The 23,081-nt window shown below is 31.9% G+C and overlaps 1 protein-coding gene and 1 non-coding gene across 2 annotated transcripts; one reads left to right on the forward strand and one right to left on the reverse strand.

Moving 5' to 3' along the window:
• Nucleotides 1-12,171: 12,171 nt before the first annotated feature.
• Nucleotides 12,172-14,640, forward strand: LOC147810773 (uncharacterized). The gene is made up of 2 exons (XM_087160724.1): nucleotides 12,172-12,603; nucleotides 13,573-14,640. Exons 1-2 carry the CDS (start codon nucleotides 12,304-12,306, stop codon nucleotides 14,623-14,625), a joined length of 1,353 nt encoding a protein of 450 aa, XP_087016850.1. The 5' UTR covers nucleotides 12,172-12,303; the 3' UTR covers nucleotides 14,626-14,640.
• A 2,205-nt stretch (nucleotides 14,641-16,845) lies between these two features.
• On the reverse strand, nucleotides 16,846-19,960 carry LOC122273833 (uncharacterized). Its single transcript, XR_015432957.1, has 3 exons — nucleotides 19,821-19,960; nucleotides 19,170-19,483; nucleotides 16,846-17,861 (listed from the first exon to the last, which is right to left on the reverse strand). It is a non-coding gene; the product is annotated as an uncharacterized LOC122273833 (transcript).
• Nucleotides 19,961-23,081: the final 3,121 nt, after the last annotated feature.

Raw genomic sequence — 23,081 nt, forward strand, 5'->3', positions numbered from 1 at the left:
TTTGCCGTCCGAATAACAGACTATATGCCTTGCCATGTCATTATGACATAACTTAAAGAGTTATGTCAGATCGGATGAATCAGCGAGAGCCGATCAGGGTTGAGTAACCAGAACATTTCTAAGCCTTTGCATTTACTTTGATTTGTAAACTAAAAAATTATGCTATTAAAAGTTGATAATTTTAATTTTTTTTAATAAAATTTAGAATTTTATCAGGCAGCACTTTTTCAAATTTTTTGCCTCCCGCGGAAACCCTGCAGTTAATCATCTAACGAAAAATAATAATAAAAAAAAATAAACGGCAGAATGCATTTTATATCGATTCTGAAATATCAGAAACTCGAAAAATCTAGTAAAAATTTCCCTATATTCTGCGAGCAATTTTTAGTCCCAGCCATAGATATAAGGGTCCTATATTAGTGCTTGGTCCTTGCATTATAGCAGACCGTCCTGTCACTAAACGCTCGTCGTTATTTAAGTAACAATAGAAATAGAGTATGATTATCCACAGGTAAATAAAGATAAGTAACGCCTATTTTCCATTTACAGTTTCACAGCTACTCACTGCTTAGCAAATAACCTATCTCAATATTGTTGTTGTTACTAGTTAACGTCGTACCTAATGAATTATGCTACGAGGGAGAATTGAAGAGAAAAAGTGCTCTAGGTCAGGAAGTGCTTGCTCTAGGTAGGGAAATGTCAACTATATTTTTCAACTAGATTAAATTTAACTAAAGACCTTATCTTACACGGAGTTCAGCAGCAATAATATTGATTAAGGCTATTCGCCAAACAGTCAGACGCTGAAAAACTATGAACAGAAAGTAGGCGTTACTTTTCAGTAAGTAGACACTGAAAATGAAATCTCTCTGAACTCACTTCGAATCATGAAAATTTTTAAAAAATCTTAAAAAATTATGCGTGGTTTCTCTCAACAGAACACGGTTTTCATTCAATTTAAACTTATAGTCAGAACCAGAACTTATTAAAATTCAATTGAGTAAATAATGTCCCCGTTTTTCTGCTACGTAGGGAATGGTAAGACGAAGGCAAAAGTAACATTAATTATGCGATGCGTTATGGTCATGTGTTTCTTTTCTTAAGTGTTACTTTCACAGCAGACAAGTGCATAGATATTTATATAAACCAAAACTTTCTTTTTAACCCCTTAACGCATTTGCCAGTGCACGACACGTGCGAAAGTTACCGGCAAATTTGTACATGCCCCTGTCGTTGTGTTTGTTCGCGTTATTTTATTTCTAATGGGATCCGTTCTATTAGAAATGGATAGGATAGATTTTAAATAAATGTATTTATTTACCATAGATGACACCATTATGCAGTGTTTTTCTTGTGTAAACCACGCGGTGCATTTTGATGATTATCTATTTGGTATGTTAATTTAATTTATTCATTATTAATTGATTATTAATAGATATATAGATTTAATTTGATTTTAATATTTCGAAATTCAAAATAAACCTGTAATCAAATTGTTTAAGCTTTGTTTGTAAAGTAATTTTTTTATAACTTTCGCACCAAACGTCGTTCCCTTGTCACCCCCCCCCCCACACACACAACTGAAATTACAAACATAGCTTAAAATAAGCCTATGCACTCATTTTCTGTCAAAAAATAAATAAAGAAAGAAAAAGAAAAAATCGATCATTTTTTACCAGATTTTCCGAGAAAAAAAATCGTGCTTGTTAAACTTGTTCCTTCTTACAGAAAAAAAAGAAAAAAAAAAAGAACTAAATTACACTTTTAAAAAAATCTGTCACACTTGAAGTTGGTAAAATCAAATACTTCAACAAAAGATTTATAAAAAACTCAACAAAAGATTTATTCCCCATTGCAATTTTCCGCTGATTTTGGTACTTACTTATCGGTTATTTAGGACCATGTGTTGAGGACTGCCTTTCAGAGTTTTCATCAACACGAACAGTGGCCAATCATTAAGTAAGAACGAGTTTTAATATTTGTACTTATTATCAAAAATATTTATATTTAGCGACATCCCAATTTGACTAACTTATAATATTCGCTAATAATTTTTATGTAAATGAAATTTTTTCTCACTCGCAATAATATTATTTCCAATAATACTCTATAATACTTACCGTGTTTCTTATGCTTATTAAAATGTATCGCGAAATTATCATATACGATATGTATCAGTATGGATAAGTTTCACGATATTGTCTTATTTGATCTCTGTATTATTGTGTCCATGTCTATGTGTATTATTGGCACCTACGGCCAAGAATACGATTTCAGACACACATTTCACAGCCCGTATTACAGGACGGACCTATTCATACACTCATTCATTCACTGAACGTAATTTTGAGCTGAACCAGAATGCGATCAATCTCCAATTCTGCACCCCCAGATGTATTGGTTTGTTATGGGAACTTGGAGGACTTTATGACCCAGACGAATTTAACGTTCATCGGTCACTTTTCCTCTTAGGCTTTCCAACATGGGAGATTCCAACTCCCGTCATCCCGAGTACGAGTCCAACATCCTGCTAGTCATGCTACCTTGGCCTAAAGATGAGTATTCTTATTAATGAGTAGTTTACACGAGCTTAGGACTCCACGAGGCTACTATAAATATGCCAATACTGACAAGAAAATTTATGTTGATACTAGCAGTAATTTCTTTTTTAGGTATCATGAGTTAAACGCTTTACTCTATCCCTTACCAAGTTTTAAAAAAATTGCTGTAAATTATATTTCTTTGTTTTATTTCTGAAAATAATAAGCTCTGGTAAGGAACTGAGACTGATAACACGCTTACTCTCAAATAACTTAACCTTTACGCATGGTTTATATTACAAAATGTAATATACCGTCACAATAGAATAGTTTCAGGATTGTTCATAACGTTATTAATTTGGGGGGGGGGGGGACAACAAGCAAATACCAATTTCATTGATAAGAATAGTTTTTATTTTATAAGGGATGTTGAACAACAGACCCCATTCTGAGTTTCCGTCTATCAATGGTCAACTCCATAGCCTTGTAATTTTGAACTCTACCCAGAACACAAGGGAACTCCTGGATCAAGTATTGGGAAGAACTAGCTTTTGTTGAGGACTTCTTGAAGGAAATAATCCGCATTTGCGTTACATGGAGAGATAAAACACGAATAACTGCCATGGTTAGAACGACGGCAAGGGAATCTAACCCATGAGCTACCTCTATTCGTCTACTATTGAGGATATCTTACGCCCTCACTGTGGGCAGTGCCAGCCAGGAGCAGAATCGTTTCATTGGGAGGCCAATGCCAATGGCGCCCTGTGCCACCACAGCTCTATAAAAATAGTTACAATATTGTAAAAGTTGAAAAAAAATATGAAAATACTTTTGTTGTTGTCGCTTATAAACATCCGTGGGCAAACCAAGATTATCAGCAATTGTTCTTACTAATTAAGTCAGGAAGGAGCGCTTTTCTATTGACAAAAGAGCACCACTAGGGTGAAAAGATAGTATAGCTGAGAACCTCCCTGATAGATGGAGTCACTACTCATAGATTGGTCCACTTCCACAATTCTGACATAGATATGAAAATGACTGAGTTTTTTTTCTCCTTTTTTCTCAAATCTCTGTACTCGTGGTACTACTCAGCTACTGACCGTAGAACTTTTCGATTTTACAGACCATACGAGTACGTATATCGCATAAACTCGGTTTGTCTTGGCGGCTTTGAGGATCGAAACCGATTTCCTCCGGACCGAAGCCCGATGCTCTAACTGTTGGGCTACACAGGAAAGAACATCATTTAAATTTATATTATGAGAAGTCTTTAAAATATGAGTATTGGTTAAAAGAAAGGAAAAACCTGCTTCAACGCTAATTGGAATGAGTTAGTTCCGGATACTTTTATGGTAACACTTTTTCATCTATTTAACAGCTCATTTCACATTTTTAATTCTTTATATATGAAAAATGCAAATTTTTTTTAGTGTTTTGAAAATTACATCACAGTTTGATACTTTATTCTCCAATATTCGATAGATACACTCTATAACAAAAAAATCATCGCACCAAGAAGCAATCATCCGATTGCTTTGAAATTTCGTATGCATAAATGTTTTGAACAGATATGGCTGGAATGATGAAGACTGGGGACGTATAGTCTTTAGCGACGAGTCCCGCTTCCAACTGTGTCCTGACGATCATCGAAGACGTGTTTGGAGACGCACAGGGCAGAGGGGGATCCTGCCTTCACTATTGCACGCCACACCGGCCCTCAACAAGCCATTATGGTCTGGGGTGCCATTTCCTTTAACAGCCGGACACCCTTTGGTCGTCATTAGAGGTACACTTAGTGCACAGCGGTACGTCGACGACCTCCTAAGACCTGTTTGGCTACCGTTCCTTTTGCAGCGCCCTGGGCTGGTTTTTCAGCAGGACAATGCCAGACCACATACGGCACGTGTTGCTATGAACTGTCTGCAAGCTTGTCAAACTCTTTCTTGGCCTGCCTGATCACCAGATCTCTCTCCCATCGAGCATGTCTGGGATATGATGGGAAAGCAATTGCATCTGGCACGGATTGTTGATGACCTCGTTCGACAATTGGATCGAATTCGGCAGTAAAGACAACAAGAGACCATCCAGGAGCTTTATCGGTCTATGCCACACCGTGTGGCAGCTTGTATCCAGGCTAGAGGCGGGTCAACACCTTATTGAACTTGTTACTGTAACTCTGCAATAAATTATTCAATTGTTCTGAAATTTTAATCATTTACTATTCTGTACATTGTCTTCCTATCCACCAATTTTCGTTTCAATCGAACAACTCCTTCTTGGTGCGTCGATTTTTTTGTTATAGAGTGTATTTTGAGTGAGTTTAAATATTTTATTTTTTACTTCCTCAAATGCCTAGTAGCAATGACAAATGGTTTTAATCATAATTCTCTTATGCATCGTATACATATCACACTTCAACAACTACGGAATTTCCGTAATTTTAGAAAATATTTTTTTGGCAAAATTAATGGAGTACATATAATAATAAATTAAGAATTAAAAAATAATTGCTTACCACTACGTACAAGCTATTTAAAAAGATATAGTAAATGGATAATCAGGCTCTAGTAAAGACATTTTTCATTTTCAAGACCAACCGAACTGAGAGTAGGTTGCGTTCCCTCAAGCTATGCTTAAATGTCTACTCAACGATGTGCCAGAGGCGGGAAGCGGTCGACCGATGGTCGGCGGCCCGTTCAGCGACCTCCACCGCCTGTCCCGAACTACCGTCAATTCTTTTCCGATCCGAGTAATCCTTTGCCCAACGAAAACGGTGTTTTCGAGTATTACATCCGTTACGACTACTGCTTAGATAGTGTGTCTGGAATCAACAATCAGATCCGTAACGCCATCGAAGGAATTGATAGCGGTCGGTATTCCTCAGAACGAGATAGATACACTCTCCACCTCCTGAAGAGTATCAGAAATGAAAGATATCCAGGATTGGACAAGTTTGAGCTAGAACCTTTCGTGTTCGAGCAAAATCCGTCCCAGACTAATGAGCTGACTCCTGAGGTACCAAGTGATCCAACAAAGCCGATTGAGACAGAAATGCCTACCCCTCCTGAAACGACACCGGTGCCGATGGAAACAGTCCCCATCTCCGAGCCACCAGTGGAATCTTCCTCAGTGGATCCCGCAACTGAGACTAGAAATGAAAAGGAGCCTGAATCCAAGACCCCACCTACTAAAAGGACCAGGAAGAAAAAGTCTCACAAAGCCAGTCATTCCAAGGCGCCTATTCCCGCCCGTCCAGAAATCCCACCAGTAAACATCCCTGCAGATCCAGTTCCGATGGAGCCTTCTCCACCGATAACTCCTAGCATTCCGCCGCGAAAACTCAGATTTCTCGTGTGAGGACTCACCGCAGACCATCCGACGGACAGTCTCCGGAACGAAATCGAGGCGAATGGACTTCGTCCAATCAAAATCGAGCAGCTTAGAAAGAGGCGTGGCGACGGCTACAAGCCCCTCCCCCTGTTTCTAGTGATACTTCCAGACTCCCCTGAACATCGGGAATTCATCGACGTAAAGAACTTATTGACTGTGCCAGTTAAGATCGAGAAATTCTATGAAGAGCGCTTAGCTATTCAATGGCAATGCTATAAGTGCCAGAAATTTGATCATACATAGAAATCCAGCCCCAACGAACCTACCTGTATGAAGTGTGCAGGAGCTCACTTCACTTATCTCTGCAAGAAGCCTCTCTCCCAGCGGCTTGTGCCAACTGTAAAGACGATCACCCAGCCTGTTTTACAGGTTGCAGTGCCCGGCCTAAGAGAAACCATCGGGCTTCAACCAGCAGACCAAAAGACTCTCTATCCAATGCTACAAGGTTCCTGAAAATCTTCAAAGAGCTTCAGGAGTTACTCAAGGACGAGACAGTAGTTTCACTACTCACCTCAATCCTTCCATCTCTCAAGACCTAGCCTACAGACTTTCTCCATCATGCCTACCACAGCCACTTGACGAACTTTTACCCCACCTATCCAAATTTCAACACCTACTTCAGATCTGCTTCGGCAGTATTATCTCAACCCCACTGAGATGAATGAGTTGGGGCCCCTGACGGGGCAGGTACTTAGTTGAAGAATTCACATAAGCATAAGCCCTAGTACAGAGACGTCAACTGCTCCAGACTTGCCAAAATAATTAAAAAAACGGTAAATAGCTACAGAGTAAATTTTGCAAATATTTGACTATTTTTGCTTGCTTTTTGAAAGGTATAGCATGTCATTAGTACAACAAAGTGGTGATTTATATAAGTCTACGAATTATTTAGAAATAGAGGTGGATAAAAGAGTACTAAATTGGATTTATTAAACCAAGAATCACAATTGATAAACTACCACTTTAAAATATATATTTGCTGTCCGGAGCAAGTTGGCATCTTTGGGTACAAGTAATCAATGTTAAAAAGAAACTTAAAATATAGCGACATTCCTCCTTCTTGGAAACTGTACTTCTCTAGTTCAGTGTAGAAATACCGAGTTTCTATTCTTAAACGCGATATTTTTTATTAATAATTTTTTTCATATTCTTGGAGATGACTGAAGTATTTACTATTTTTATCTTTAAGTTCTTTTATCTTTCTTTCTGAAATTATATATTTCATTTTTATTCGATGCAGTGAAAATAATAACTATGAGTTAAAAGTTTCTCATTTCGTCTTTCATAATCAGCTATAACTTCTTTTTTCTAAACTCGTTGAAATTCTTTGCAGTCGGCTTTCTTATGAGGTTCAAAGTGCGGTATGTTTTGTGATAAAAAAAATCATTATGGTTCTTATTAATATCGTTCAATAAATAAAGTTTATGCTTCAAATTTTATTCTTTCTGTAATTCTTGATTTTTAAAATTCGTTCCATAATTCTTCTTGAATTCAATTCTTTTATAAAATAAAACAAAGCAAATAAATTATTTTTCAATAGAGTATTTGAGATATTTCTTTAATACTAAAAAAAGGCAAATTTCCACAAAAGCAAACAAAATAATGAGTAATTTAAAATGTAACGAGACAAATATTTTCAGAATTTTCTTAGTATACAATTAATTAATTAATAGTTTAAATATCATTTCAAAAGATTAAAATAAATATGTACTGTAAAGAAATGTAGTTAAATAGATATAACTGAAAAAATATCAGTTTTTTCAGTGTACTTACTTCAAAATTAAAGCATATCATAAAACAGTCGGTTTTAGTTAATGAAAGCTTTGTTATATTAAATAACAAAATAGATGAGTTCTTGTTTGTTCAAAAATTAACAAATATTTCTTTGAGAATTCTTATTGAAATTCTGAATATTAAATGTATCAAATTTATTTTGCACTGTAGCAAAATTTTACTATAATGTATGAAATATTTTAAAAAATAAAGAAACTAAGATATCAAATAGGAATTAGATTATCTTATTAAAACGTAGAAATATTTAATGTGTTATGCTAGTTTATTTTTAATTCTTGCAACAAAACATTAAAATATTTAAATGTTGTTAAAATTTATTTTTAAAGTTTTCTAATGAAGAAATAATTTAAGTTAAAAACAGTCTTTTTGTTTCATTTCTTTTAGATTAATTTATTTAACGCGATTAATTTGTTAAACCTCTATTTGAAGAAGAAACGGAGCATATCCTAAAAGAAAGATTGTTTACAAAGAGTTGGTTAAAATGCTGGCATTATTTAATCACCTATCTGCAGACCTGCCAACTTTTAATCCCTTCCATTATCATTTTTCCCAGTGGTATTAAAATGGAATTAAAACTTCAATTTTAAGCAAACAAATACGTTGTATTTGAATAAAATTAAATTGACAACCATGATAGTATCGCATGTTAATATATAAGCTTAATTTTCGTAAGAATAGTGGTGATCAAAATCATTTAAAAATTAAATTTATAAAAGAAAAAATAGTATATATTTACTACCACTTTAAATATGAAAATAAAATCTTTCGCAAAATCCGGGAGAGTTGGCACTAGATATGTATCTGTATGTTTAAAAATCTGAACTCAACAAATGTCCCTTAGTACTTTCATGGCTGCTCACTTTACGCTTTTTATAAAATACTTTATGCTTTCATAAAATATTTATGTGGTAGACAGATATTAAAAGTTTCGATATTTTAAATTCAGTATTTGCCAATATATCAAAAGATGATGTATATAGTGGCGTTTTATATAAACTTTTTAATCATTTACATGTAGTGGTGTGAAAAATAACTTTAAAACAAATTTACAAAGCAAAGAATAGTGCATTAAAAGATAAATACATCTTACCACTAGAAGAAATTTTCTAAAAAGGCATACAACGTTGGTAGTACTGTATAAGTTATTGTGAGACACTCTTCTAAAAAAAAATCTGTAATCTGTTTAACATTTTTGGAGCAAGGAATTTTCGTAAAAAAATTTAGAAGAACGCTCAGAGAATTACGGCCATCGTATGCATATTCGCAAAGAAGAAATGAAATTAATATATTTCAAAATAAAAAGTGATTGTAGGAAAGTCGCATTGTTTAAGAGATAAAAAAAAAAACTATTTCATTTTCAGTGGTTTCTATTTTGCCGAAAATAAGTGGAACAGTTTTCATTCCACCGCAATTAAGAGATTTAAGTTTTCAAAAAGAGCTGGAGAAGGATTTAAAAGGGTATGTCTTTTAAAAAATAAATAAATTAAAATAAGATTGTATTCGCATTTAAAGTGTTCAAAATTTAAGCAATTTAAATGCAACAAAAATCATATCCAGATTGTATAACGCGCTTTAAATTTTAAAAACCGCGAGCGTGGGCCAAAATGGCCAACCAGAGGCACCATTAAAGTTCTGACATTTGGTTCTTTTGTGATTTATTGAATTGTTTTCCGGCCTTTTGCATTAACTGACCGGTCAGAATCTGAAGGTTCATGCGAATCTTACTGCTGCGCACGCGGTCTGCACACCACAGAACCAAAGTGCCTCCAGTCAGCCCGGAAGTAAATATCACATCTACATTTAAATAGTATCAAATGTTAGATTTTATTTAAAAGTGGTAAGAGAAATAATTAAAAATTAAAGACTTTCACAATTTTTACGTCTCTATATTTAGTTCTATTTTAAAGTAATAAACATTCAATGCCAGTTTAAATGTATCCTACATAGATATTTGCTTTTGCCTTCATAAACGGTTGATTTTGTCAACATTTGAAAAGGCTCATATCGAGAAGACTGGATTAAAGTGATTTTCTTAAAAACTTTTAACTTGCGGAAAATATTTTTAAATCAAATTTGCTGAGAAAGAATACATTTAAACATGAACTTTGAAATCATTGAAAGAAATTTTTTCCAAAGCATAAAAAATTGGCTTAGATGCCAATCTTTTATCTTTAAAAAAAAATTAAACTTATTTAATTGATACAGAAAAAAAAATTATAAACATTTCTTTTTCTTCTTTTTTTAAAAACGGAAGCAAAGAGACGTAAATATAAGGAATATACACATCCTAGTAACAATTTCTTTTAGACTTTTCCATTTTAATTGAATTATAATCCTTACCGTTACTTAGAGATTAAAGATATACTTATATACATAGAGATTATCATATACTTAGAGATTATTATATACTTAGAGAATAGCATAAATAATATTGTTTTTAATTATGCGATATTAGTTGTCCAGTATTAAAAAGCTAAATTTGTTATTATGATCAAGTATTTTTACAAATAAACTGGAAATATTTTGCTTAAACATGCACTGATTTAAGATTTATTTTTAACTGCAAATTTAGAAATGAGAGCATTACAAATATTCGCGATCAGTTAAATTTTTCTCTCAGTATTTAATAAAATATAAAATGAGGGTTAATAATTTTTGTACCGTGCGCCAAAAAAAAAAATAATAATAAGTTAATAAAAGTAAATAAATAAAACGGATCATCCTTACTAACTTTTGATGTAATGGTCGGATCTTCACTGTCTAGGACTCATTCATAAGGATTCGAGGGGGTATGCTAATTAATTTGTGCAGACAATATTTAAAGTTACGAAATCAAACACAAATATATATTTTCTCTGAATAAGCATGACTTTTTTTTCAAACGGATTCAGATTTTTGACCTCTTAAATATAAGGGGTAACAGCAATCTGGGAAATATGGCTCCCATAGTTTGGTCAGAAGAGCGATGCACAGTTTGGACCCCTTAATGTTAATTAAACTTTTTGCGTATTTCGCCACATCAAGAGAAAATTTTAAGCGAATTGAAAAAAATTTGCACACAGTTATTAAGTTTGTTTATCCAAAGATAATTCCAAGCAAAAAATAAATTTTGACAAAGATTTATTATTTTTTATTATTTCTTCAAATAATGCTCGAAAAAAATGTAAGTTTTAAAGTATAAAATTTTACATAATTTTAAAGTAACTGATTTTGCGTGGCAAAATACAAAATTTGAGATTAATTGGTAGAATAGTTCCTGATAAATCAAATTTTAAATCTACAACTTTAAAATTTGATTTCTCAGGAACTATTCACCTGATTTTTGCTCAAATCTTGCTTTTTGCCCGTAAAATCACGTACTTAAAAATCCTGTAAAAATTTTTATTCCTTGCAATTCGAAATTTTTCCGACTATTATTTAATTAAATAATAAAAAATAATCAATATATATTTAAAATGTATTTTTTTGCCTGGAATTATCCTTGGATAAACGAATTTTATAGTTGTGTACAAAAAATTATCAATTTCTCTTAAAAATTTCTTAATTAAAAATACGTAAAAAGTAAAATTAACAGTAAGGGATCCAAACTATGGATCGCTCTCCTGACCGAACTATGGAAACCATATTTCCCAGATTACAGCTGCCCCCTATATCTTGGGAGTCAGAAATCTCAATCCGTTTAAAAAAATCATGTTTTTAAGAGAAAATACGTTTTTGTGTCTGTTTTCGTAACTTAAAATATCGTGTGCACTAATTAATTAGCATGTTAGAGGTCATCTCTTCAAACCATTAAGAATGAGTCCTAGAACATGAAGATCCGACCACTAGATGAACAGTTATTCAGGATGGTTCTTTTATTGGCGCACTGCACATTAAATAGTATTTTTTTTTTAATTACTAAGTCTTTACATAGAATGTATTCTTTTTTCTATTTGACACATCTGAACAGTTTCGTAGGTTATGATTTAACTTTGTACTTAATATGGTTTGTTTCAAAATGGCGCTTAAAATTCGACGGTTTCATGCTTTCGTTTGTGAGTTTTTCAAGACAAATGACACAAAGTGGAATAGGCTCATTTTCATCTCCAGCCCATGAGAAGAGAATCCAAACTGAAGATATTCTTTGTCATACTTGCTGGTTTTCTTCACAGGTTCTTTCAGTTGATTGCTACTATCATCATTACGTGTTCTAACACATCGGCTGATAAGTTCCCGGTCTAATGAAGTAAACACAACTTTTTTAGTAAAATTCAAATTTATTCATCAACATAGTCTCCTTTAAGAGATTTACAATCACTCCATCGCCTCTCTAACGTCTCTATACCTTTCATAAAAAAAGAACCATCTTAGGCGTTTGTTTCGGCAATCACTTCCTCATTCGTGCTGAATCTCTTTTCAAGTCTGCAAGCAAGTAGAAGTCAGTAGGAGCCAAATCTGGTGAATGGGCTCTTCCCACGTGACGTCACACTCCCGGGGTGTAGGAATAAACATTCCAATACCTACACGTGTTTCTACAGTGTATTAATCATAATCTTCTGTTCTCTCTATTTTTAATCTCTTTAATTGTACAAATTATACTATGTATAAACTTAGTGAAACACCGTTACACGTTACAAATTTTAATTCATTGACGATTTTGAATTATAGAGCGAAAATAAACGAAAGTAGACAGAATTGCAACAGTGATACTATGTTCATGAATGAAAATACTAAAGGTTTTAAGATGTTTTTAGAACATTTTGTGAGCAACGTAGAATTTGTTGATTTTGTGGGGGATAATAATGTCCCGATATTTACAATTCATGCGAAAGTTAGAGCAGAAATGAAAGTATCGCAAGTATATAAAGTTGAGATGGATATTCAACAAGATGATTGTGAGGTAGGTGTTTTTATTATTATTTTTGCCTAGGTTCACGCATTACTCATTATTTATTATAACTTGAAATAGTAAAATGAGTTGCTGTAAACTGTGAAGATAAAAAGCATATTAACATAACAGCAAATACAAATGGTTGATTATTGAATGAAGAATGTAACAGTATATGTTGTTAACGACTAATTAATTTATATGTTGTGGCTGAAGTATAATTTACTAATGACTTTTCATATAATCAAAAAGTTTCTTTTTAACTTTGATTTTTGACAATAAATCATATCAAAAATTTGTTTCTATGTATTACTTATTAATTTTTTAACAGAGTTGACCATTTTATGAAGTTTGCAATCATATACACTACAGAAACAATTTGTTAACCATCTAATTGACAGTTATCTCTTAATTATAGTGTATTGTGTAAAGCAATAATATTAAGTAACAAAAATTTCAAAGGGATACTTAACTGTTAGCTTAGGTAACAGAAGTGCAAATATTTTTAAAATTTTATTTATCTGTTTTAAAATTTATTTAGTATTTATAATTAATGTTAAAACTTTTTTATTATCTATTAGAATCATCACTATGCTCTGTTTAAAATAGAAATCTTTAGACCAATTTGTTTGAAATGTAAGTAATTATGAACGTAAAGTGCTAGCTGACTTGAATTTAGGTTTTTAACGTAATACTTACCCTTTTTGTTTTGTGTGTGAGCATAAGTATTTAGGATATATGTATTCTGTATCAAGTGTATAAGTTGGTTTGATCAACCTAGATCCTGCTTGAAGGAATAAAGTAATAAATCCTTGATCATTATATATAATTTAATACTACACTTTGCTATTGTTTATTTGTTTTTCATATATCTGCCCCCTCTTGTTCTATTCAATAATAATAGCCTTTATGCTTCTTTTAAGCTGTGCATATTATTTTTTTTAAATGTCTTGGTATTTAGGATATATATATTTATTTCAGATTGTGAGCGGAACTTGTGAGTGTCCCGTTGGTGCGAATCCAGCGATTTGCAAGCATTTCTTTGCTTTAGCGGCCTTGCTTGAGGATTACAGCAAGAAAGAGATGTTTTCAGCTCCAACTGAAAAACTTCAGAGATGGCATCAACCTTCAAAGAAAAAGTTCTCCCCAAAAAAGGCTGAAACCGTCTTCAATGTTAAAAGTTGTCAAAGTGTGAGTAAAGAGTTAAATTATTCTTCACTGAATGCACTTCCGCCAAATTTTTCAATTTTTCATGTCGTAGATAACAGTCATTTCTTAAATGAAACAATCCCTTTGCCAGCTATACCTTTTGCAGGTAGTGTTAAAAGTAAATTTGAGGATGAATTGAGTTTTGATGAAATAACATTTATCATTTCAAATCTTTATTATGAAGTGACTGATTGTTACGTGTTAGAAAAAAACACTGTCGGCCAATCTGACAATCCTTTATGGATAAAAGAACGGAAGTGTAGGATAACTGCATCTAATTTTTATAAAATCCTAAAATATACTAAAGATATGAACGCATTGGCGAAGCAAATTTTGTCACCACCTGATATTTCCAAGCTTCCTGCAGTGCAATGGGGTCAGAAAATGGAGCCTGTCGTCAGGAACAAAATTCGAAATTTGTATTTGGACCGGAATGTGAGAAGAGTTGGTTTGGTTGTGAATCCTATGTACCCTTATTTGGGTTGCTCTCCGGATGCACTCATATTTTCTGCTGTAGAAGGGCCACTATTGGTTGAAATTAAAACTATATTCAATCCAAAGAGGCATTCTTTAGACGACTTATGTAAACAGAGAAGTGACTTTTGTCTACACTTTGATGATAGTGACCAACAATATAAAATCAAAAGAAATCATAGATACTATTATCAAATTCAGGGCCAGATGGCGATCAGTAATTTGCACAAGTGTTTATTTGTACTGCATTTCAATGCCAACCAAATGCATATGGAAGTGGTTCCATTTAATAATGATTTTTGGCTATCCATGCTACCTAATTTAAAGTCTTTTTTTTTAAATATTATTTGAAGTTACTTATATCTCAATAAGAAAATTTTTTTGTTTTGTTTTTATTAATATTTCCGTTACTTTATACTGTTTATTAAGATTTGTGTTATTATTTGATATAAAATGCTTCTTTATTGTGCATCATGTTAGTATTAATTACAGTACAAAAGATATGCTCTTTATATAAAGCTATTAGGCATGTGTTTTGTTGCTCTTTTGTTTCTCTCCCTGTTTTTTGTTCTCAGGCTTTATGGTTGTCAAAACTGAAGATCCTCCAGAATTTTGACAAAACACATCCTTTTACTTGCGGTAATGCTTGTTGTGAAATGACAAGGGTAAAGTGCTTTTAAAAATGCTTATTTTTCTTTGAGTGCTTATAAAAAATGTTTAGTTTTCCTTTTTTCCCAAAAGAAAAAGGATATCCTTTTCCTTGCCATGTCAATTTATGCCATGGATCATGCAAAAAGAGCGATTTTTCGCAACATTGTCATTCTATGCAACCTCTTTTGATAAAAAGAAACCAAATACCTTAGATATAGATGTATCAGTTGTTTTATATGTTGAAGTCGAGGGTCATCTTGAGTATATGATGAATCTGATTCATCAAAAGTGCACGAGAATCCCATAAATACCTTTAATATTTATTGTATTAAAATAATAACTTGCATGTTTAAATTTATTGTACTGATTCATTTTTTAATACATATAAATTTTATTAAAATATTATATTTACTTCTAATAAAGTTGAAAATGCATTCTGCAAAACCACAGGCAATGAATTCTATAAAGCTGCGAAAATAGAACCACATTCATTGTTGATTGAAATTGTTAATATTATGTCTATTTGAATAAGGATGTCTTTTAAAGAGTGTGAAATTTTGTGTTTGATGAAATATTATTAAATTGTTTGTTTATTAATTGTATTATTAATTGCTGATGTATTATTATTAAATTTCTCTACAGTTATTATTCAATAAAATATTTCATTCTAGAACTTGTTCTGTGATTTATATATGTATATTGGAAACTTCACTAAAACAATCTCATTGATTTTACATCTTGTGCATTATCCTTATTATAAAAAATTTCAAAATTAACTATTAGAGCCTTTACATTTTCAAAAAGAATTTTATTGAAAAAAAAATTATTTACCTCAATGTTAAACAAAAAAAACTGTCAAGTATTTATCATTCACAGCAAAATTAAAATTTTTTAGTGTATTGGAACTAATACTTGTTAGGATAATGCAATTTTGGCACATAAAATAAATTTATTATAGCCAGTGTCCTTTAATCCTTATATTTGATCCAAAAAATTCTGTTTCTATTATAATTATCCACTGATGAAATTATGTATTTAATTCATGATTACTTTTAAAAATATTTACTTTTTTATTCAATCCAACTGGTTAATGGAATAACTTAATAAATTTTTCTAAATTATAGAAAAAAAGCTTTCAAGTATTGTATTGATTTTTTTTAGTTGACTATTTCTGAAAATAATGCACAGAGGTTGTCTTTTAGCATGCTTTTAATTATTTTTATCAACTGCAAATTATTCTCTTATTTCGTTAATGAGGATATTACTTTTAGAACATTCTCTACAGAAAATGCAATTTTATCATAATAACTGTCAAGTATTTATCATTCACAGAAAAAATAAAATTATCTAGTGTATTGGAACTAATACTTGTTAGGATAACTTAATTTTGACACATAAAATAAATTTATTATAGCCAGTGTCCTTTAATCCTTATATTTGATCCAAAAAATTCTGATTTATTATAATCCACTTATTATAATCCACTGATGAAATTATGTGTTTAATTCATGATTACTTTTTTATTCAATCCAACTGGTTAATTGAATAACTTAATAAATTTTTCTAAGCATTATGTTGTTTTTTTTAACGATAGAAAAAAAGCTTTCAAGTTTTGTATCATTTTATTTTAGTTAACTATTTCTGAAAATAATGCACAGAGGTTGTCTTTAATTATGTTCTTGATTATTTTTATCAACCGCAAATTATTCTCTTATTTCGTTAATGAGGATATTACTTTTAGAACTTTCTCTTCAGAAAATGTAATTTTATCATAATATGGAGCACCTTAGACACCTAATGTTAATTTTACTTTTTGCATATGTCGTAATAACTTAAGATCTTTCGAATATAATATAAATTTTTATCCACACAATTATAAAATTTGTTTATGCAAAGAAAGACATTTTGAAAAGAATCATACAATTTTTATTAGTGGCTCAGAAAAATTTGTAAAAAATGCACAAATAAAAAAAATTCTGTTAACTTCATGAAAACATTGTGATGGCACAGGGCCTTTAAAATATCGATATTTTTTTATTCTGGAGATTGCTCTCTCAACATGCACTCGCAGATTGGATACCTTTTTATTTTCTTCTCTCTCCTCAACACTAAACTGAATCAAGTTTTTTAAAAAATGAGGAGTCACTAAATTGCAATCCTTTTTCTGCAGTTCTTTATGGATTAAAAATCCTCTATCTGCAAGGATTGTGTCGTTGGATAAGTGGTTGAGAAGTCCAGACTCCAGGAAAAGTTTTTTGTCAGAAATTCCCCCACACCACAGATCGGAAATGTAGCATATTGCTCCAGAAGGTGTTATTCCAATTAAGGCTTTCAGCGTGTTTTTATTTTTGTAATGGCTGAAAGTTAATTGCTGAATCCTTGGATTCGAAGTCTTATGGATTGCTATCTCTGTGCAATCCAGAATAAGCCTGCAATTTGGATACGTGCGTAGAAATGCCTCCGGCATGTACTCCAATACTTGTGATTTTGAGGGCCAGATATCTATCGCCTTAAGTTTAATGTACACAAAATCAATTACTGAGGATAAAATCCTACTGATTGAGGTTTTTGAAACATTAGTGACGGCACTCAGAAACTCAATCGTCACACCAGATTTAATCCGAACTAAAAAAATGAAAAACTTGTCTTTCGCTGACACAGTGCAGCTATCTTTTAGTTCTGTAAGCATTAGAAAATTAAAAACTGTTTCAAAGACAGTTGGTGTAAATCCAGTTACTGAATTAAAAAGAACACTATCCTTGCACAAAACTTGGTAACAAAACGTTTTGCTAGCTAGCAAATTTTCTAGTTCTTTAATTTTTTTTTCTGCAAGACTCAAACTGTCTAGCAAACAAGAAAAAACGCTTTCATCAGTCTGCACACTGGCATCTTTAAATGTCGCATCTTCCACTGAGTCATCAGGAACATAAGCAGGCCTAGAAAATAATATTTAAACTATGAAACAAATGCATAAACATAAATCAGCAATTTATAAATTTTAGAGAAGTTGATGTAAAAAATTATTCACAAATGCTAAGAAAATTTTAATAACTAAACTGTTAGGTGATTTTTTTTCGTAAACCAGACATAGAATTTATCAGAAAATAAATTCTGTTACCATAGTAAATATATTATCAGTTTTTCTTTTATGTACATAACAGAAGTGGAAGAACTTCTCCTGGAAAGACTGTCTCTGGGTAGCAAAAATGAGTTTTTATAATACAAAATTAAATGCAATTTTTTTTTAAATTAGTTTATTTAAAATAGTTCTATCATTCATAATTGGTTTCTTTCTTTTTACACTAGTTACATCAGTAAAGATCATTTTTATTGACACTTAAATTTATTCATCAATCTAGTTTTCATAGTTCCAACAACAAGTGGTATTTCCGCGTGAAGAAAATGTAAAATAAAAATTTCTTGCGGAAAATCATGTTCCTACGAAGACGTACATATAATATGTATGTATGTGGCAGAAGGAGATAACCTATGATAAGTAAATGCAGTTACCAAAATAAATTTTAAGCTTTGATACACATGTCGACTTTATACATATTTCAAATCTCATAACCTCATCATGATGAATTGTCCACCAAAAGAATTTTAATTCTTTGGGTGTACAATTTATTCGACTATCACAACTGGTCAACGTTCTCCATTACTATTATATATTACATCAGTTTCAAACAGAGATTGTTTACATATTGCAATATTGATTAAAAAAATAGTAATTGAGAAAATTACTAAACATTCTGCTCATTTAAAAAATTATAATTGATTTACATTTTTAAATATAATAAAAAACTTTTTATGTTATTAAATAGAAAAATGACACAAATGCAAATTACATACACAGAATTTTTTCATAGCATTGAATGTAAAAATGTAAGTATCAACCCCATGCTAAATAAATTTTTATCAGTTCGAGCTAAAATCTGTATTAACGATTTTATAAAAAAACTGCTTTTGAGAATTACATTTTCAGAAAACTACCTTTTAAAAAGATATTTGATCATAGCATTTTTTTTTATAGGTAAAGTTAAACTGGCTTTAAGTCTTTGTGGTCATATAAAAACATTAAAGAGTGAAGCATTTACAGAAATGAAGAAAAGCACCAAAAGATTAAACAAACTTATTTAAACTAATAAACACATCTTTCATACAAAATAGTTTATTATGAGTGTTTTCTGAATAGAATTGTTGAACATTTATTCATTGTAGATAATAAATAAATATAAACTTACTGAAATTGATAGGTGTTACGCTTCCTCTTTGGTGCAGGTTGATTATGCTTAAATTTTGTTGGGGCTGCATCAGGTTTCAAGAATCTTCTGTTTGAAAAGGGTTGATAGGTAAAACACTCTTCTTCAAAATGCTCAGAACATAACTGGGAATACTGAGTTGGATTGAAACCTTCTCTTTTCATTCTTGCCAACCATTCCTTTAACAAGCTTTTGTTACCCAGAGGAAATTTATGGTATGAAACTTTCTTCTCTTTACACTCTGCTTTGGCTGATGAATTAGAGCATCCAACAGCAGCACAGAATGAAGGCATCACCTGAATTTTAAATAAACCATTTCATTGATCAAGCAAAATTCAATATTTATCAGAAATTGTGACAAAAGAGTATATTTAAATTTAACAACACCATAGTGAAAATTCAAATCCTTCAACTAAGCATTAAAAAATTCAATTCAAGCATTTGAAATTAAGAAAACATTCAAAACAAAGGTTGTTTACAACCTTTGTTTTGAATGCTTTCAACAAACATTAAAGACAAGTTTAACAGATTTTAAAGTTTATACGATACTTCTATTCTTATAATCATTGATACAGCACAATATCACTATATATAATCAGTAATAATAAACAATATAATTAAAAATTTGCCTACCTCTAGTTATTGATAGAGAAAAAATGTGTTACAGTTGCTCGCAAATCCCGACAATTAAAGATAAGAAAACAGAAAAGAAAAACATGCAGAAAAAGCTCTTTTAAAATAAATTTATACAGAAGATTAATATTTATAAGATTTATATTAAAACATAGCAATAATTATAGATATTAAAGTGTTTTTAAGAAAGGATGAAAGTAAACACAAATGGGAAAGATACAAGACAGTTATAGAATAATAAGAAATGAAAGCTTAGATATTATGAGGTAGGAAAAAAATTGCTTTGCCAATATCTATTTACAAAATAAAGTGAAAAGTTTAAGCAAAAAGAAATTGTTTTAAAGGAATAATAAAGTAAAATTCAGTTTAAATTATGCTTCTGCTATGTAAACAATGGACGTAGTTGGTCGGGCATTACAACACCACGTGACCAATCAGACGAAGTTGGGAAGAGCCCATAGGGTGGGTGCGAGTGAATAGGGGGTGTCTGACACAACGTCAAACAGCTCTCGATCGGAATCATCAATTCGTTGTTTTTTTTTTGGTCAACTGTTAGCACACGCGGCACCCACTTCGAAAACAGTTTTCTCATAAACAAATGTTCGTGCAAAATAAAGCCTACACGCTCTTTTGATATATTTAGAGTATCAGCTATGTCATGCAACTTCACTTTGCGGTTTTCTATAACAATTTTGTGGACTCTTATTATGTTTTCTGGATTAACCACATCTTTAGGGCGTCCAGAGCGTGGTGCATCTTCAACATTTGTACGACCACGTTTAAAATCAGCAAACCAGTCAATAATGGTTGATCCACTCCGCAGAGGATTAAAATTGCAATGGCATGTCTTCGGATTATCCTCCGGGATGTTTCCCAGACCGTCGCCAATAAAAGAGTTCATTGTGCAGCTCTAGTGCGACGTAAATTAACAACACCAAAAACAACAATAATGGTTTATTTTCCTGGTGAAGAACCCGGATAACACTTATCAACCCAAGCTTTAGTTTCTACCGTGTTTTTTCCCATTAAATAACAATGTTTAATTTCTATTTTATTTATTTATTATCAAAAAAATTGGGTGCCTGGGCCGCGCAGCGGCCCCTAACCCATACATCATGAATTTGTACAGTGTGTAAAAAACATTTTGAATTTGCAACATTCTGGTATGCAATAACAAAAAAGAAGAAATAACATAGATATTAAAATTGAAATTATTTACATTGTATGAAATTATGATTGTGATTTTTATTTACATAGTGATAGATTTTGTTGGAGGATATTTCTATTAATTTATACAGTATATTTTATTATTTTAGGTTTTTAAAGTTCTATTGAGTTCATAGTTTATATTTTTGAATTTTATTCACAGATGATTTGGATGCACTGCATGATGACCATGATTGATGAAGTACAGGATGCATTGAGAACGGTGGTGTTTTTTGCTGTGATCGATGATTTATTCACTGTGATGATTGTGATGATCTGATTTTATTTTGGAAGGATGGATGATTCAGAAGCTGTTTGGAAAAAGTGTCGTCAACTGGGGTAGAACCTGTGATCTTTAGGGTTGTACAATGTTTAATAAGAACACGAAATTCTTTTTTATCCATTGTTTCAATAATATAAATTGGTGCTCGATTAAAATCACTCTAACTTTAAAATCAGTCGACAGATCGTTATAAAATTTTGACACCTTTTATTTGAAGGTTAGGACTTGCTAAACAAAATACTAATTCTGCATTTAGGGCACCTTCTGTATGTCAGACCGGAAACTTATCAGCCGATGTGTTAAATGCTAACCAGCGATTCATATTCTATGTCAGAGTTAAAAATTATATTTCATAAAAATAATCAAAATAAGTAGAATTAATTACAAGCTTTTACTATAAAAAAATTGCACAAAAGTTAAAAATCATAACTGGCTGTTGACAACACTAATTACTAATTGTGCAAAAAAATTGCTAATGAATAACTACGCAATCGTACATTTTTATGGCTTGCTTTGTTTTTAAATAAAATTTTTTTAAATTTTCATTTTGTTGCAAGATATTTCGCATATGAAAGCGTATCCTCGCTTAACTGTTCCCGTACCCCTAGGGGTACGCGTATCACACTTTGGGAAACATTGGCACCGCAACGGATATATTTATGTGATCAAGCATCTACCACCTTAAATTAAAAAATATATGTAATATATTCTTCCCCCCCTCTTTATAATACTCTTGGCGGTTGAACGAGCTCTTGGCAGAACTCACAAGAGACTCGAATTGCCTCTGAGATTCGCTGCTTGAGCAGGTTCAAAAGCGTGACTCCTTAGAGGTTTGGATAGCAGTTGAGGATTCGACCGGTGGACAGAGGAAGTTGCTGCCTGAGAATAGGTTGTGCGATTAAAATTGTCTTGTGATAGATATAAAGTTTCCTTTTAAAGGTAAGATCGTTTTGAATTGTCTTTCCGATATCAACTAAGGCACGAGTCGGTGTCATGTCTTCGGGGTAGACACGGAAATTAGTGCGACTCAACTGATGGCATCTAATAGCATTTCTGATCCTACAGAGATCAATTTAACCACGGAATGGGAAGATCTTATGGATTCTATATCCGATCAGGATAGGATTACTGCAAAAAAAAGTCCTTTTAAGGGCCAGAAATCAATTTCATCGAATACACATGAAAATTCGGATGAAAATCAAATAGAGCAAATAACCCTAAACGTTGATAACAATACCGAACTTATCCTAGTTCCCCCAGACGAAAATAACGATTTATCGAAAATTAGAGATAGTGTAAACAACATTAAAAATGTCTTTGCACCAACTATTCAAAATGAGATACACCAAACAGTTATCTCAATTTTAACAGGATATATTGAAACCCTACTTAACTCTACAACAGAGATGGGTAATTGAGTAGCAAATCTTGAACAGCATATTCAAAAGTTAAACGATCAAATTCTCGAAAATGGTTCTAAAAAACCAAATATGATCAAGATTAAACAAACTAGGGATAACCCCCCAGCTCCTTTCCCAATAAGAAGATCCGGCCGTAAAACTAATATTGCCAAAGTAAATTTCATTAGCGAAAATAAATTCTCTGCACTAGAAGAATTAAATACGGATAAAAACGAAAATTGTAACCCAGGAGAAAAAACTGAGGATTACCCAGAACTCTCAATTATAACCAATCCGAGCAAAAGGAAGAAAATAGCTATTTCAGATAATTCAGATGTTTCAGACAACGAAACTAACAAAATAGAAGAAAAC

The sequence above is a fragment of the Parasteatoda tepidariorum genome, chromosome 4 (genome assembly GCF_982258835.1).
Source record: "Parasteatoda tepidariorum strain Cologne lab strain chromosome 4, Ptep-v5.0, whole genome shotgun sequence".
NCBI lineage: Eukaryota > Metazoa > Arthropoda > Arachnida > Araneae > Theridiidae > Parasteatoda > Parasteatoda tepidariorum.